At 39.7% G+C, this 19,260-nt stretch overlaps 1 protein-coding gene across 1 annotated transcript in view; it reads left to right on the top strand.

Moving 5' to 3' along the window:
* Nucleotides 1-19,260, top strand: part of LOC115133142 (nck-associated protein 5-like) — a 175,146-nt gene that overhangs the window by 82,032 nt on the left and 73,854 nt on the right. The window contains 1 exon segment of the mRNA XM_029666077.2: nt 12,414-12,547. Within this exon segment, the coding sequence (XP_029521937.2) occupies nt 12,414-12,547 (134 nt within the window).

Genomic DNA, 19,260 nt, shown 5'->3' with positions numbered 1-19,260 from the left:
TGCTTTAGAAAGATTGCTTATGCTAGTTTTTCTACTCATTGCCTGAACAGTTTTCCTCACATCGAGTTGATCCTCTTTTTGACAATACTGAATGTCGTCTAGTCTAGCTGCAGCTTAATGTTCGTGGTTGGTTTTAGCACGTTAGAGTATGCTTTCAATTATCAGGCTTGGTATCACTGGGCAAGGCCAATTGCCATACGCATATAAAGTCTGTGGACAGTAAATACTTCAGCTGTGAAATACTGTAATGTCTCGCTAGGATTTTCTGGCAACATAAAGATATGTTAAAGTTGGATTTAACGGATCTGGGCCTTGTTAAATGGCAGAAATTATACATTGAACAAAAGCAGAAGACTGCCTTTAATATAATGTATGCTGTTATAAGTGTGTTGTTGTCGAAGCTCTTGGCAAGGCTTAGTATGCAGACGTAGGTGGAGCGTTCCAACTTGCACCCTATTCCCTATGTAGTGCACTACTTTTGACCAGGGCCCTTAGAGAGATTATCGAGTAGTATGTAGGGAATAGGGTGCCATTTGGGGCTGATTATTTTATTTTATTTTTTATTGCATGGTTGTTGTGCCTGGGGTGTTTTTAAGTAGATGTGGTGAACAAAAGGCAGGGACAATGGACAATTGTAGGAACCCAGGCCAAATCACTGAACAGTGTCATTTGCAGTTGTGTTTGAGGCAAATTGGACCTTTGCATATAGAGGTGATTTTAACATACAGTAAACATCTTTAGGCAATTAGTGTGGGTATTTGAACAATCGGTCGACACATTTTTGATGTCAAGTCATATAAGTTGCAATAAGTCCAGTACAATATGTTTTGTCAATTGCTTGTAACTCCTTGACTCCCTTAAATATTCGATCAAAATACCGCAATTTACCTTTAATTTTCTGATTAGATGTTTTTGTTTAAACCTGTTTATGTTAGAGTTGGCTAATTTTTATGATAGAAACCCCATCTCTTCTGAAAGAGAAAAGGTCTAGTTTCCAAAAAGGTCACTAAACTTTCTAAAGCGATTACTCAAACTCATGTTCAGTTGTTCAACTCCGGTCTAACTAGTCATGGTGAAGGAACTCATTTGGGTTTGGTCCAGCTCTAACTTGGCACCAGCCCTGTGATAGTGGGTTTATGTTCCTGCAGTGGCGTGTTATTTACGGCAGCCATTACCTGTGATGGAGAGGCTCCCTGGTGCGTAAAAGCCGCTCCACATAGTATCCCTGGATTTACGGCCGTGTTGAAGAGCTGGGGCTGGTTTTAGTTGTGAATAGGGTTTAATGCTCAACTGCTTCAGCGGATTAAAGTCTTGGGCCAAGTCACAGAGTTAGAGTGAAACATGGTTATTTATTGGACGGCTTCAACTCTAACACACTGGCCTCACAACTGAAGGAGCCAAAGCCCCCCCCCGCCTTGAGAAAAAAACAGTTTTGTCATTGTTTTGTATTTAATTTATTATATATATATTTTTTGTCTGGAAACTGTCCTGGTTGTGGTGTTGCAGTAGCGTGGGGCACCTTTTTCATTCAGTGTTACTTTGTCTTTCTCTTTTAGACATGAACATGTTTTAATTGTTGTCATTTAGAAGACACTTTTATCCAGTGCAACTTACAGTTAGTGCATTCATCTTAAGACAACCACATATCTTAGTCATCAATACCGTAGGGGGGTCAAATGCGAGTGTTAGGCACTTTGGGGGGAGGGGGGAGAGGTGGTACGAGGAAGGGTGCTGTGGGATTATTTAAGATACTCTTTGAAGAAGTAGGGTTTCAAATGTAATGTCTAGGAGCAGGGTAATAGTGACAATGGGTAGGGTATATGGGTTGTTTTGGTATTCACACTAACCATTAGTAGTGTCTAGGGGTAGGGTATATGGGTTGTTTTGGTATTCACACTAACCATTAGTAGTGTCTAGGGGTAGGGTATATGGGTTGTTTTGGTATTCACACTAACCATTAGTAGTGTCTAGGGGTAGGGTATAGGGGTTGATTTGATATTCACACTAACCATTAGTTGTGACTATGGGTAGGGTATAGGGGTTGATTTGATATTCACACTAACCATTAGTTTTGACTATGGGTAGGGTATCGGGGTTGATTTGATGTACAGTTATATAGGTAGTTTGATTTGAGAGTAATACAGATTTTCTATATTAAGGCCTCTGTAGTATATATGGAGGTTTGAAATGTGTCATTCATGTGGTAAGGAGCCTGGTTTGTGCTATAGTAGGCTCCTTGGTTAGTTCCTCTCCTGCACGCTGCTTGAGCTAGTGTGTTGTTCAATAGCCACTAGATGGCCCTGCAGTACTTGTCTTGTGAAATTGTCTGCTTTCAATTCCATCTTGGTTACCATGCAGTGGACAACCTAATGAACAAGATCTTGGTAGTATTGCATATATCAGAAATAACATAATGATGATTAAAAAGCTTTGTTAAGTTTTGCTTTTTCAAATGAACTCATGTTTTATATGTGATAGCCACGAAGGTAAATATTTTATACCTATATTTTTTAATAGATTGCACCAATGTGTCGGAGGAAACACCGTACACCTGGCGACCTGGTCAGCGTGCACTGCACCTGGCCCGCCGCAGGAGTCACTAGTGCACAGTGAGACAAGGATATCCCTGCCGGCCAAACCCTCCCTAACCCGGACGACGCTGGGCCAATTGTGCGCCGCCCCATGGGCCTCCCGGTCGCAGCCGGCTGCGACAGAGCCTGGGCTCGAACCCAGAATCTCTGGTGGCACAGCTAGCACTGCGAAGCAGTGCCTTAGACCACTGCGTTACCCAGGAGGCCTCTTTTAGTGTTTCTATCCAGATGCAGTCTGACTGACCCTGTTCAGGACAACAGTACATAGAACAGACAGAAGTCAGAAGATGGGACTTGTGCTTTTATAAGATGTCCATATAGGGAGATGTCCATATAGGGAGATGTCCATATAGGGAGATGTCCATATAGGGAGATGTCCATATAGGGAGATGTCCATATAGGGATATGTCCATATAGGGAGATGTCCATACAGTGTCAAGAAAAAGTATGTGAACCCTTTTGAATAAGCAAAACCTGGACTTCTGCATTGGTCATACAATTTGATCTGATCTTCATGTAGGTCACAACAATAGACAAACCTTCTGCTTAAACTAATAACACACAAACAATTATACGTGTTCATGTCTTTATTGAACACACTGTGTAAACATTCACAGGTCCAGGGTGCGAAAGGTATGTGAACCCTTGGATTTAATAACTGGTTGACCCTCCTTTGGCAGCAATAACCTCAACCCAAGTTTCGGATCAGACCTGCACAACGGTTAAGAGGGATTTTGGACCATTCCTCTTTACAAAACTGTTCCAGTTCTGCAATATTCTTGGGACGTCTGGTGTGAACTTCTTTCATGAGGTCATGTCACAGCATCTCAATCGGGTTGAGGTCAGGACTCTGACTGGGCCATTCCAGAAGACGTATTTTCTTCTGTTGAAGCCATTCTGTTGTTGATTTACTTCTGTGTTTTGTGTCATTGTCCTGTTACATCACCCAACTTCTGTTGCGCTTCAATTGGCAGACAAATAGCCTAACATTCTCCTGCAAAATGTCTATATAAACTTGGGAATTCATTTTTCCGTTGATGATAGCAAGCTGTCCAGGCCCCGAGGCAGCAAAGCAGCCCAAACCATGATGCTCCCTCCACCATACTTTACAGTTGGGATGAGGTTTTGATGTTGGTGTGCTGTGCCTTTTTCTCTCCACTCATAGAGTTGTGTGTTCCTTCCAAACAACTCAACTGTAGTTTGAGCTGTCCACAGAATATTTTGCCAGAAGCGCTGTGGAACATCCAGGTGCTCTTTTGCGAACTTCAGATGTGCAGCAATTTTATTTTTGGACAGCAGTGGCTTCTTCTGTGGTGTCCTCCCATGAACATCATTCTTGTTTATTGTTTTACATATTGTAGACTTGTCAGAAATGGTAGCATGTTCCAGAGATTAATGTAAGTCTTTAGCTGATACTCTAGGATTCTTCTTAACCTCATTGAACATGCTGTGCTCATGCAGTCATCTTTGCAGGATGGCCACTCCTAGGGAGAGTAGCAACAGTGCTGAACTTTCTCCATTTATAGATAATTTGTCTTACCGTGGACTGGTGAACATTTAGAGACTGTTTTTAGAGATACTTTTGGAACCCTTTCCAGCTTTATGCAAGTCAACAATTCTTAATCTTAGGTCTTCTGAGATCTCTTTTGTTTGAGGCAATGCTTCTTGTGAATAGCAAACTTAAATTTTGTGAGTGTTTTTTTATAGGGCAAGGCAGCGCTATCTCCAATCTCGTCTCATTGAATGGACTCCAGGTTAGCTGACTCCTGACTCCAATTATCTTTCAGATGAGGACATTAGCCTACGGGTTCACATACTTTTTCCAACCTACACTGTGAATGTTTAAATGATATATTCAATATAGACAACATAGAAAAATGCTACATTTGTGAGTTACTAGTTTAAGCACACTATGTTTGTCTATTGTTGTCTTAGATGAAGATCAGATCCAATTTAATCACCAATTTATGCCGAAATCATGGTAATTCCAAGGGGTTCACATAGTTTTTCTTGCCACTGTAGTAAGACATCCATATAGTAAGACATCCATATTGTAAGACTTATAGTAAGACTTATAGTAAGACATCCATGTTGTAAGACATCCATATTGTAAGACTTATAGTAAGACATCCATATTGTAAGACTTATAGTAAGACATCCATATTGTAAGACTTATAGTAAGACATCCATGTTGTAAGACTTATAGTAAGACTTATAGTAAGACATCCATATTGTAAGACTTATAGTAAGACATCCATATTGTAAGACATATAGTAAGACATCCATGTTGTAAGACTTATAGTAAGACATCCATATAGTAAGGCATCCATATTGTAAGATGTATAGTAAGACTTATAGTAAGACATCCATATAGTAAGACTTATAGTAAGACATCCATATTGTAAGACTTATAGTAAGACATCCATATAGTAAGACTTATAGTAAGACATCCATATTGTAAGACTTATAGTAAGACATCCATATTGTAAGACTTATAGTAAGACTTATAGTAAGACATCCATATAGTAAGACATCCATATAGTAAGACATCCATATAGTAAGACTTATAGTAAGGCATCCATATTGTAAGACTTATAGTAAGACATTCATATAGTAAGACTTATAGTAAGACATCCTTATTGTAAGACTTATAGTAAGACATTCATATAATAAGACTTATAGTAAGACATCCATATTGTAAGATGTATAGTAAGACATCCATATTGTAAGACTTATAGTAAGACATCCATGTTGTAAGACTTATAGTAAGACATCCATATAGTAAGACATCCATATAGTAAGACATCCATATTGTAAGACTCATAGTAAGACTTATAGTAAGACATCCATATAGTAAGACTTATAGTAAGACATCCATATAGTAAGACTTATAGTAAGACATCCATATTGTAAGACTTATAGTAAGACATCCATATAGTAAGACTTATAGTAAGACTTATAGTAAGACATCCATGTTGTAAGACTTATAGTAAGACATCCATATAGTAAGGCATCCATATTGTAAGATGTATAGTAAGACTTATAGTAAGACATCCATATTGTAAGACTTATAGTAAGACATCCATATTGTAAGACTTATAGTAAGACTTATAGTAAGACATCCATATAGTAAGACTTATAGTAAGACTTATAGTAAGACATTCATATAGTAAGACATCCATATTGTAAGACTTATAGTAAGACATCCATATAGTAAGACATCCATATAGTAAGACTTATAGTAAGACATCCATATAGTAAGACTTATAGTAAGACATCCATATAGTAAGACATCCATATTGTAAGACTTATAGTAAGACATCCATGTTGTAAGACTTATAGTAAGACTTATAGTAAGACATCCATATTGTAAGACTTATAGTAAGACTTATAGTAAGACATCCATGTTGTAAGACTTATAGTAAGACATCCATATAGTAAGGCATCCATATTGTAAGATGTATAGTAAGACTTATAGTAAGACATCCATATAGTAAGACTTATAGTAAGACATCCATATTGTAAGACTTATAGTAAGACATCCATATTGTAAGACTTGTAGTAAGACATCCATATAGTAAGACATCCATATAGTAAGACATCCATATTGTAAGACTCATAGTAAGACTTATAGTAAGACATCCATATAGTAAGACTTATAGTAAGACATCCATATAGTAAGACTTATAGTAAGACATCCATATAGTAAGACTTATAGTAAGACATCCATATTGTAAGACTTATAGTAAGACATCCATATAGTAAGACTTATAGTAAGACATCCATATAGTAAGACTTATAGTAAGACATCCATATAGTAAGACATTCATATAGTAAGACATCCATATTGTAAGACTTATAGTAAGACATCCATATAGTAAGACATCCATATAGTAAGACTTATAGTAAGACATCCATATAGTAAGACATCCATATTGTAAGACTTATAGTAAGACATCCATGTTGTAAGACTTATAGTAAGACTTATAGTAAGACATCCATATTGTAAGACTTATAGTAAGACATCCATATTGTAAGACTTATAGTAAGACTTATAGTAAGACATCCATGTTGTAAGACTTATAGTAAGACATCCATATAGTAAGGCATCCATATTGTAAGATGTATAGTAAGACTTATAGTAAGACATCCATATAGTAAGACTTATAGTAAGACATCCATATTGTAAGACTTATAGTAAGACATCCATATAGTAAGACATCCATATAGTAAGACATCCATATAGTAAGACTTATAGTAAGACATCCATATAGTAAGACATTCATATAGTAAGACATCCATATTGTAAGACTTATAGTAAGACATCCATATAGTAAGACATCCATATAGTAAGACTTATAGTAAGACATCCATATAGTAAGACATCCATATTGTAAGACTTATAGTAAGACATCCATGTTGTAAGACTTATAGTAAGACTTATAGTAAGACATCCATATTGTAAGACTTATAGTAAGACTTATAGTAAGACATCCATGTTGTAAGACTTATAGTAAGACATCCATATAGTAAGGCATCCATATTGTAAGATGTATAGTAAGACTTATAGTAAGACATCCATATAGTAAGACTTATAGTAAGACATCCATATTGTAAGACTTATAGTAAGACTTATAGTAAGACATCCATATAGTAAGACATCCATATAGTAAGACTTATAGTAAGACTTATAGTAAGGCATCCATATTGTAAGACTTATAGTAAGACATTCATATAATAAGACTTATAGTAAGACATCCATATTGTAAGATGTATAGTAAGACATCCATAGTGTAAGACTTATAGTAAGACATCCATGTTGTAAGACTTATAGTAAGACATCCATATAGTAAGACATCCATATAGTAAGACATCCATATTGTAAGACTCATAGTAAGACTTATAGTAAGACATCCATATTGTAAGACTTATAGTAAGACATCCATGTTGTAAGACTTATAGTAAGACATCCATATTGTAAGATTTATAGTAAGACTTATAGTAAGACATCCATATTGTAAGACTTATAGTAAGACATCCATATAGTAAGACATCCATATAGTAAGACTTATAGTAAGACATCCATATTGTAAGACTTATAGTAAGACTTATAGTAAGACATCCATATTGTAAGACTTATAGTAAGACATCCATATTGTAAGACTTATAGTAAGACTTATAGTAAGACATCCATATTGTAAGACTTATAGTAAGACATGCATATTGTAAGACTTATAGTAAGACATGCTTATAGTAAGACTTATAATAAGACATCCATATAGTAAGACTTATAGTAAGACATCCATATAGTAATATACAGTTGAAGTCGGAAGTTTACATACACTTAGGTTGGAGTCATTAAAACTCGTTTTTAAACCACTACATAAATTTCTTGTTAACAAACTATAGTTTTGGCAAGTTGGTTGGGACATCTACTTTGTGCATGACACAAGTCATTTTTCCAACAATTGTTTACAGACAGATTATTTCACTTATTATTCACTGTATCACAATTCCAGCGGGTCATACATTTGCATACACTAAATTGACTGTACCTTTAAACAGCTTGGACAATTCCAGAAAATGTATTTCAAGGCCTACCTTCACACCCAGTGCATCTTTGCTTGAATCAAAAGAAATCAGCCAAGAGCTCAGGAAAAAAAATGGTGATCCTAATTGACCTAAAACAGGGATTTTTTACTCAGATTAAATGTCAGGAATTGTGAAAAACTGAGTTTAAATGTATTTGGCTAGGGTGTAAACTTCTGACTTCAACTGTATTTCATAACATCTATTTGCATTTGTAATTCTACAGGTCAGGAGAACAATATCATGTTTCTAATTCGAGCTCCTAAAGCCGTCCCAGTTGCCATGGCACAAAATGGATACCCAGTGTAATGCAGCACTCTGCACTGTGATAATAAAAAGTTGTTGATTCAAATATACAATTGTAAGGCAACCAGCTGCAATAGGATTGTGAGTATGCGTTAAAAAAATATAATTGTTGAGCAAACTCACAATCCTATTGCAGCTGGGGTAATAAATTAATCTTGTACATCTTCTGACCTAATGTCACGCCCTGACCATAGAGAGCCCTTGGAATCTCTATAGTGGTTTCGGTCAGGGTGTGACTAGGTGGGTGTTCTAGAATGTGTATTTCTATGTTGGTGGTTTTGTATGGTTCCCAATTAGAGGCAGCTGGTAATCGTTGCCTCTAATTGGGGATCATATTTAGGAAGACCTATCTCCCACCTGCTTTGTGGGATATTGTGTTGTGTTTGTGCACCACTTCTTCACGTTTCGTTATTGGTGTATTGTTTTTGTGTAAAGTTTCACTGAAATAAAGATGTGGAACTTCAATCATACTTGCCCGTGGTCCGCTCATTACGACGATCGTGACACCTAACCCTGATACGCAATCCAGGTCTCAATTGTATCAAGGATTAAAAATCCTCCTTTAACCTGTCTCCTCTCCTTCCTCCACACCTTTTGAAGTGGATTTAACAAGTGACATCAATAAGGGATCATAGCTTTCACCTGGATTCTCCTGGTCAGTCTATGTCATGAAAAGAGCAGGTGTCCTTAATGTGTTGTACACTCAGTGTAAGTTAAAGCTTAAACCCTGCTGCTAGAATCACAGTGGAAAACAACTGCACTAATGCTAGATTTGTCTTTACTAAACATGGTTTTTAAAGACTCTACTGCATGCTCACTGCTGAAAGATGGTCAACTTTTGCCACAGAGACTCTAAAAGCAGAAAAGCTTCTGAACATCCCATTTTTTTTTCTATGACCCTAATTGGAACAGGCACTATGTCCTGAAGCCTCAGAAGTTACTCCAAAAGAAGAAACTGTCCTCGTTTCAGATTCTACACTTCAAAGGCTATGCGGCCTGCCTGCCTTCCTGCATGACCATGTCAAGGAAGAAGTTTCGAGTCAAAGATAATGTCGGGGTTCTGTGATAAAGTTTTGTGGGGCCAAACACTGCCTGCTTTACATCTAAACTTCCACAAGCTAGTTGAGTTTGGGGATTTCACTTGAAGATACTTTAACACTGAAGACATGATTTGGAGAAAGTTAGTGCACTAACTTAACTATAATCTGTCTCCATGTGGCAAAATCTAGTGACAGATTGATCACTGCATGCTCGGTAAGCCTCTTAGCCGTACAGTAGGTTCAACCACTCAACCATCTCCCTCTGTCGAGGGTGTAATAAGCTTATTGCCAAAATATAAGGATGTTTACTTCTGGTTAGACAAAACAGAGGCCGGGACACTGTGTTGAACACAATAATGGTACCAAGTGAAACGAACACTGCCCCTACCTCGTTCTCCAACTAATGTGCATGAATTGAGGAGAAAACTGAAGAGGAAATTGGGCATATCCTCCTCATGTCTGCCAAGAGTGGCTGAATTTCCTCTTCACTTGAACACTATAACATACAGTACAATATTAGGGGCTGTGATTATAGCGAAGGGAAATCGTGCCTGGAATAAAGGCAGATATTGATAACTGTTTTATGGACATTCCATGATATGTCTCATTCCCAGTGAAGGCTATAGTTATAGGGGATGCCTCGAAAGGAAGGAGGGAAAAGGGGATACCTAGTCAGTTGCACAGCTAAATACATTCAAGCGAAGTGTGTCTTCCACATTTAACCCAATCCCTCAGATTGGACGTCAACGGCGCCCGGATCAGTTGTTGTTGGGGGTTAACCGCCTTGCTCAAGGGCAGAATGAGAGATTCTTTCCACCTTGTTGGCTCGGGTATTCAAACCAGAAACTTTTCAGATACTGGCCCAACTGCCATCTGCCTCCTACACAGCATATAGCCACCAAGTCCATGGGTAGCTGACTATGGCTGTCTTACAATAGAAGTGTAATGTACATTTCATCATATGTGTCATTGAAAGTGAACATTGTAGTGGATGCATCAACATAGACTACAAGGCCATGGGAAGTTGACTATATATATGGATGTCTTAATGTACAGTTGAAGTCGGGAAGTTTACATGCACCTTAGCCAAATACATTTAAACTCAGTTTTTCACAGTTCCTGACATTTAATCCTCGTAAGAATTCCCTGTATTAGGTCAGTTAGATTCACCACTTTATTTTAAGAATGTGAAATGTCAGAATAATAGTAGAGAGAATAATTTATTTCAGCTTTTATTTCTTTCATCACATTCCCAGTGGGTCAGAAGTTTACATACACTCAATTAGTATTTGGTAGCATTGCCTTTAAATTGTTTAACTTGGGTTAAACATTTTGGGTAACCTTTCACAACCTTCCCACAATGAGTTGGGTGAATTTTGGCCCATTCCTCCTGACAGAGCTGGTGTAACTGAGTCAGGTTTGTAGGACTCCTTGCTCTACACTTGCTCTACACTCTTCAGTTCTGTCCACAAATTTTCTATAGGATTGAGGTCAGGGCTTTGTGATGGCCACTCCAATAACTTGACTTTGTTGTCCTTAAGCCATTTTGCCAAAACTTTGGAAGTATGCTTGGGGTCATTGTCCATTTGGAAGACCCATTTGCGACCAAGCTTTAACTTCCTGACTGATGTCTTGAGATGTTGCTTCAATATATCCACCTAATTTTCCTGCCATCTATTTTGTGAAGTGCACCAGTCCCTCCTCCAGAAAAGCACCACCACAACATGAGGCTGCCACCCCTGTGCTTCACGGTTGGCATGGTGTTCTTCGGCTTGCAAGCCTCCCCCTTTTTCCTCAAACATAACGGATGGTCATTATGGCCAAACGGTTCTATTTTTGTTTCATCAGACCAGAGGACATTTCTCCAAAAAGTACGATCTTTGTCCCCATGTGCAGTTGCAAACCGTAGTCTGGCTTTTTTAAGTCAGTTTTGGAGCAGTGGTTTCTTCCTTGCTGAGCGGCCTTTCAGGTTATGTCAATATAGGACTTGTTTCCTCCAGCATCTTCACAAGGCCCTTTGCTGTTGTTCTAGGATTGATTTGCACTTTTCGCACCAAAGTACGTTCATCTCTAGGAGACAGAGTGGTATGACGGCTGCGTGGTCCCATGGTGTTTATACTTGCATACTATTGTTTGTACAGATGAACTTGGTACTTTCAGGCATTTGGAAATTGTTCCCAATGATGAACCAGACTTGTGAAGGTCTACAATGTTTTTTTTCTGAGGTCTTGGCTGATTTCTTTTGATTTTCCCATGATGTCAAGCAAAGAGGCACTGAGTTTGAAGGTGGGCCTTGAAATACATCCACAGGTACACCGCCAATTGACTCAAATTATGTCAATTAGCTGATCAGAAGCTTCTAAAGCCATGACATAATTTTCTGGAATTTTCCAAGCTTTTTAAAGGCACAGTCAACTTAGTGTATGAACTTCTGACACACTTGAATTGTGATACAGTGAATAATAAGTGAAATAATCTGTCTGTAAACAATTGTTGAAAAAATTATTGTGTCATGCACAAAGTAGATGTCCTAACCAACTTGCCAAAACCATAGTTTGTTAACAAGAAATTTGTGTAGTGGTTGAAAAACGAGTTTTCATGACTCCAACCTAAGTACATGTAAACTTTTGACTTCAACTGTAGATGTTATATAGATGTTATGACACAGATGTTATGAACTAGATATTATGAAATAGATATTATGAAATGGAAATTATGAAATAGATATTATGAAATAGATATTTGTGACATGTAGATAGTCACAGACTTTGGTCTATGTTGCTGGTGGCTTTTCTATCTCTCTGCCTGTTGACTAGTAACAACACCTGTTACATTTAGCTGTTTTGTTGACAACCAGCAGCCAACCTGACTGTCCTTTTTCCCACAGCGACAAAAGCTGATTCACGTGCTAGAGGAAGAGCGACGCCTGCGATTGGACAGTGAGAAGCGGCTTCGGGAGGTGACGGACGAGTCGGAGCTGGGCCGAACGCAGATGGTTTCGCTACAGCAGCACTTCTCCAGGTAACATGCAGACCCTACGCACGCACACACACACACGCATATATACATACACACTGACACAGGCACAGATATGAACGCACACACACACACACACACCCTGCCGTCCCACGCGCCATGGCAACGTTTCCATGACAACAGACCAGTAGGCACCACCATCTTACTGTACCACTGTAGCATGACACAGGTCAGACACAACCTATATAGGCCTAGATAAATTCTGTCAATGCTACCATCAGATTGCACTGTCGTACTCATTGACATAATGCCAAAGATTTTAATGCCACAGACTTTGCCACGGGTTTCAAACTAGGGGCCAATTTTAATTTACACAGCCATCTCTGTTTTTAAATCCTTTGTGTTGAGAAATCTTTATTGCAAACCGTCTCTCCTCAAACCGTCTCTTCATTCATCTCTTGGTGTATCACTTCATCAGTCAACCTTGACTGTATTGAAAGACAAAAAAAAAATTCTCTCCAACATTTAAAATGAAGGAAGGATGAAGTCTTTGTCAGTTCTCTGACCGCGAAGAATGACAACTGCGTCGAGATTCCATTTCCCCCTTTACTATAGGATCATTTACATCCTACTGCAGCCTCATTGAGGTGTGACGTAAGCAAAATCACCACTCAGCTCAGAACTGATGTCATTATTAGGAGATAGTCATTCAACGCACTGCCGCACGAGAATAACCCGTGGATTTTTAGAATGAGCGCTGATCTTCCCATTTTAAATTGGGCGAGGAAAATCTGTCCTATTAAAATAGTGTGACATTGTATTGGAGTTAGTTGTCTGGAGTTAGTTGCTCAGAATGACCTCTGAACTCTGTGGGTCGTCATAATTGTCATGTAGTGTTTTTAACTATGGGGTCAGTACAGCTATGGTACAAGTCTAACAATGGTATAAGTGTTTCTTCTCTAAGTTTTGTAGTAGTATTGTAAGAAGTCTGACGTTCTTAAGACCACACCAAGGGTGTTTGTGGGCCAGTGGCTACTGTCGCTGCCCTTGGTCAAGGCGATTGGAGTTTAAACATCCCCCAAAATCGCAACAATGGTGTCAGAAGTGGGATTCGGACCCACGCCTCCAAGGAATGTCAGATGTGTCACAGTGTAATGGCTACTATGGCAACTCACCCGCTTCACTCAACCGCATTCACAACAGCTTTGATGGCTAACACACTGCAATGCACATCAATGAAATGTTAATGAACTTATATCCCAATGATTCTATATGTTGTCAAACTTAATGGACCAGTAGTGGTTAAACCATCAGCACGGGCCATTGTCATTCCAGCCCACGAGCTCAACATACCCATGCCCCACAACTCTGTATCATGCTCAGCGTTGGCTGTGGCATCATGTCACCATATATCTATATGCGTATCCATCAACATATTCATTCTGTCGCGGAATTCCTTTATCCATGTGGGCGTACAGTATGGATTAGATTTTGCAGTCAGCACAGAGAACACAGTCAGCTCAGACATGCTATTGTGTATCTGTATAGTAGCTAGCTGCCCCCCCCCCAATATGGAATAATGCCTGAGGAGTCAGGCACATATCATTCAACACAGAGATCTAATAAAAGTCAGTGAGCGGGGGCGACATCGTATCATGTTTACATAAGTGCCTGTCTCCAGTCTTTGTCCCTATTCATTTCGCCCTTCCCTGACTGCCTCTGTGACTGCCTCATTTATGTCTGCCATCAGTCTGATCCCCAATCAGTGTCTGACTCAACCAGCCATAGCCGTATTATGTGTTCTGTCACATCATCCAGACTCCCGGCCGATCTCAGATCTGTTTATATTCTGGGCTATCACTGGCGCGGACCAATGAATCAGCTGATGGAGTTAGCATAACGATGCCCGATAGTCCCATAGCCCGAATAAGTGAGGCGGGCTAGACTGGGTGTGCATGTATGTGTGTAGGGGAAAGAATATATTAGGCCTATCTGTGATTGGGTCCTGCTCTAGTCCCTTTGTGACAGATGCTTCCGTCGCCGGGCGGTTGCCTCTCTCCAGACGGATTGTTCTTATTGGCTGTGACTCCTGTGGATGACTGCATGCCTCCTCGGCCCCTAGACTGTGGAAGAACAATGTAGACAGGGATTCCATTATGTGCTTATAATGCTCAGCGAAAAGAGACCTTCCCACCACACGCTATAGGAGATGAAGTGCTTGGCATTGCTGGTGTAATTCTCCCTCTATTGCTCATTGTCAGTAGTGGTGGATGGCAGTAATTTCAACAAGGATTGCTAGAAATGTGTTTTTTTAAAACATTATATTGCTCTTGTTTCTGTACTTTTCAGTGCCTATTAAAGGAGGTTTCCCTGCAGTGACAGACACAGAGGAGCTAAAAGGCTTTAGAGAGACTCAGTGGCTTGTTGAATTCATAATGTTTGTTTTTGTACGTTGGAGTGTCTGGCTGCATCGGTGGGTTCGGGTGTGGGTTCGGGTGTGGGTGCGTGTGTGTGTGTGTGTGTGTGTGTGTGTGTGATTTGCATGTATCCCTGCATGTGTGTGTACCTGGCCTCTCATTGGATTATTATGTTTACATGGGAGCCAGTAATGTGTGGCGGTGGTCGCAGTGGCAGATGGGACATCTGTGTGGTCACTTTAATTAAGAGCTTACCAGCCAGCAAACCAGTCAGTCAGCAGGCTGCCCACACTGTCTTCAACCTGAACCTTTGACCCACTTGATAATGCCAGCTCTGCACTCTTAAGTCACTAACAAACACACACACACACATTGTGTGTAGTGCTTAGTTCAGGATGATTGAGCATATTGTGCCATCTTATAGTTGCATTATTTCATTATCCCACTAAAATCTGATTCTCCAGTGAAATAACCTTCCATTGTACCTGTTTCTTTGCTTGTCAAGGATAGAACCTATGTGCCCTACATACATCTTGGCAACATATATTCTACATCAAAATGCACTACTTTTGACTAGAGCCCTATGGCCCATGCTTGAAAGTAGTGAACTATTTAGGGAATATGGTGCCATTTGGGATGCAGGCATAGCCTACCATTCATTTCTCATTAGAAGAGAATAGCCTCATCCCATGAATGTGTCTCATAGATAATATCCAGGAATTATGGAGGTTGATATCCAATCTCTTTGGGTGCTTTCACACTTGGTCCCTTTGAGACCATTTTTGTAGATTTTTTGTGTGCAGTGTAAACACTCCAAAGGAAATCAGACCCCTCAAAAGTGCCCCTGAAGCAAACCCGAACTGAAACCATCTCAAAAGGTGGTCTAAGTTGGTTCTCTTGAATTCCGCTGTCCGGTTCACTTTTTTAGGGCAGTGTGAACACAAAGCTCTCCAGATTGGCTTCTCATTATTCCGGCATAACACACTGGACTACTGCAACACCGTTTCCTCTGAAAAAAACGTGCTGGTTTTGGATATTGATTAGCGATGCACAGACATTGCAACAGTTTCGTACTGATACGATGTTCAGATCATTTTTTCTTTGCAATACATGATCTATAGGATGAGAGCCTTTGTAAACTGTTTGTTTGATTATGGGGGTTGAATAGCGTAGGAAGACAGCAACATATTTGGTGAATCAATGCTTGCTCTTAAACTCATCCAGAATGCTCTCCCTACAACTCATCCAGAACGCCGCAGCCCGTCTGGTGTTCAACCTTCCCAAGTTCTCTCACGTCACCCCGCTCCTCCGCTCCCTCCACTGGCTTCCAGTTGAAGCTCGCATCCGCTACAAGACCATGGTGCTTGCCTACGGAGCTGTGAGGGGAACGGCACCTCAGTACCTCCAGGCTCTGATCAGGCCCTACACCCAAACAAGGGCACTGCGTTCATCCACCTCTGGCCTGCTCGCCTCCCTACCACTGAGGAAGTACAGTTCCCGCTCAGCCCAGTCAAAACTGTTCGCTGCAATTAATTTGAAGTTTGTGAAAGGTCTGGCCCCCAATGGTGGAACAAACTCCCTCACGACGCCAGGACAGCGGAGTCAATCACCACCTTCCGGAGACACCTGAAACCCCACCTCTTTAAGGAATACCTAGGATAGGATAAAGTAATCCCTCTCACCCCCTCCCCTGAAAAGATTTAGATGCACTACTGTTCCACTGGAGGTCATAAGGTGAATGCACCAATTTGTAAGTCGCTCTGGATAAGAGCGTCTGCTAAATGACTTAAATGTAAATGTTAAATGTTAAAGGGGCATTGGGTGTACAATTTTCAATTACAGCATTATTTAATCTGAAGTTATTCTTCTGCTATTTATTCTGTTGTTAAAATGATCTTCTGATCATTATTATTATGTCTCATCTTTTAAATAAATGCAATCTATTAGCTTCCAAAATGTGAGTAGGTATATCTAGCTGTCTGATAACATGTTCTGATGGAATTGCTTGTCCTGCACTTTGTAAAAAACCCAGAATGCATTGAATGTTGGAAAAAAATATGAGTTCCTTTCTAAACATAACCATGTGTGTTGTTGTTTGTGCTGTTGTTGGTGTTGCACTGCTTTGCTTTATCTTGGCCAGGTCGCAGTTGTAAAGGAGAACTTGTTCTCAACTAGCCAACCTGGTTAAATAAAGGTGAAATAAAAAAGATGCAAATCCAAAGACGACGCAGGCCACAAAATAGGTGAAGTGAATTAGCAAAACAGTTGAGTCCTCATTCAAAGACAAGGGCAGTAGGAATACCCAGAGTACACTTTAAAGAGGACTGTATGTGAATACACCCTTAAATAGACTGGAATCTATTTGACCCTTGGCAACAATTAATTTGAGTTTTGTTAATTGTGGCTCCCGTGTGGCGCAGCGGTCTAAGGCAGTGCATCTCCATGCAAGAGGCGTCACAACAGTCCCTGGTTCGTATCCAGGGCTGTATCACATCCCATAGGGCGGGACACAATTGGTCCAGCATTAGCCGGGTTTGGCCGGGGTAGGCCGTCATTGTAAATAAGAAATTGTTCTTAACTGATGACAGAAAGGTGAAATAAAATCGAAATGAAGTCACATTCAATGATGATTGTGCATTGAAATAAGGTTAAAATAGGACCTCTAAATTGGATAAAGATAAAATACCACAAACACATTTTTATAGCCTGCAGGAATAATGCTTTATAACATGTTATGAGCCTTTATGGGCCTGTCTTAAAGGGCTTAAAGAACCATATTTTTTATGTCTGTCTATATGTAACAGAACCATATTTTTTCAGTCGAACTTCCTTAACATAACAGGACACCCTTTTTTGTGAAGTTATTAGAGAGTCTGTTTTAGTTTCGTCTTTCCACAGCCTGGTTTCATAGACTAGACGTAACATAGTAAACATACATTCGGAATACTCAAATTAGTATGATATGTTATGTTTGGTATGGTTACTTAAGACAGAAACGAAAGTAGGGTGGTTGGTCGGGGTGGATGGGTAGGCGTATAAGGCAAACGTCTTTACCAATGTTATGTCTGTCTATATGTAACAGAACCATATTTTTTCAGTCGAACTTCCTTAACATAACAGGACACCCTTTTTTGTGAAGTTATTAGAGAGTCTGTTTTAGTTTCGTCTTTCCACAGCCTGGTTTCATAGACTAGACGTAACATAGTAAACATACATTCGGAATACTCAAATTAGTATGATATGTTATGTTTGGTATGGTTACTTAAGACAGAAACGAAAGTAGGGTGGTTGGTCGGGGTGGATGGGTAGGCGTATAAGGCAAACGTCTAACAACCCAAATGTGATGTCTAGTAAATCAAAAGTTTTGAGTGCGAATCTCATCACGGACAACTTGAGCATTTGATCTAATTACCAACTTTTCAACTACTTACTACTTTTTAGCTACTTTGCAACTACTTAGTATGTTAGCTAACCCTTCCCCTAACTTTAACCCTACACTTAACTTCTAAACTTAAACCTAACTCCTAACCCAAACCCCTAGCCTAGCTAAAGTTAGCCACCTAGTTAGAATTCGTAATATATATTATGTTTTGCAAATTCGGAAACATATTGTACGTTTTGCAAATTCATCATATATAATACGAATTGTAATTCGTAACATATCATACGAAATTGGTGATGGACATCCACAAATGAATGCATACCATATGAAATATAATATATCATACTAAATGGAGTGTCCCAGATTTATGTACAGAATAATACGAAATGCTCTGAGACCAGGTTGCTTTCCAATCTCCTGTTTTGGAAAACCAAGGTGTTGTGTGCTGATATGAGAGAGTTATGTTAATGAGCTCTTGTTAGATCCATGGCACCTCGCTGTCTCCCTCCGTCCTTCACTCTGATCAGGGAATAGAGAAAACACACATCAGAGAAAGCCTAAGAGTGGTGCCAGACGAACCCCAGGGAAGCACAGCTTTTTACTAGCCCCAGCGAGGATGTGTGTGTGCTTCCTGATGTGCCTCGGTGCTTTCTTTTCGGGAGGTGAATGTAAGGGCAGGAACCTGATCGAAACAATCGTTTAGTAGTGGGTCGTCTGGCTTTTTTCTCCGTTTTATACACAAAAAGACGTCATAGTCTCGGTTCCCAGTTTTTTGTTTTCCTTTGTGTTCATGTCTGTCCTCAGATCAGCAGGTCTGCATTCCTTAAGGGACTGGTCACTCACACACTCGAACCCCACCAACACACACACACTCTCCCCCATCCCTATCCAGCTGAGCATTAAAGGGGAGGAGACCCCAGCAGGAAGGTCAAATGGTCGGCCCCTGACTTGGGTCAGCC

This window comes from Oncorhynchus nerka, linkage group LG2 (assembly GCF_034236695.1).
Source record: "Oncorhynchus nerka isolate Pitt River linkage group LG2, Oner_Uvic_2.0, whole genome shotgun sequence".
NCBI lineage: Eukaryota > Metazoa > Chordata > Actinopteri > Salmoniformes > Salmonidae > Oncorhynchus > Oncorhynchus nerka.
The sequence above is the reverse complement of the archived record's forward strand: the minus strand, read 5'-3'. Positions and strand labels throughout refer to the sequence as shown.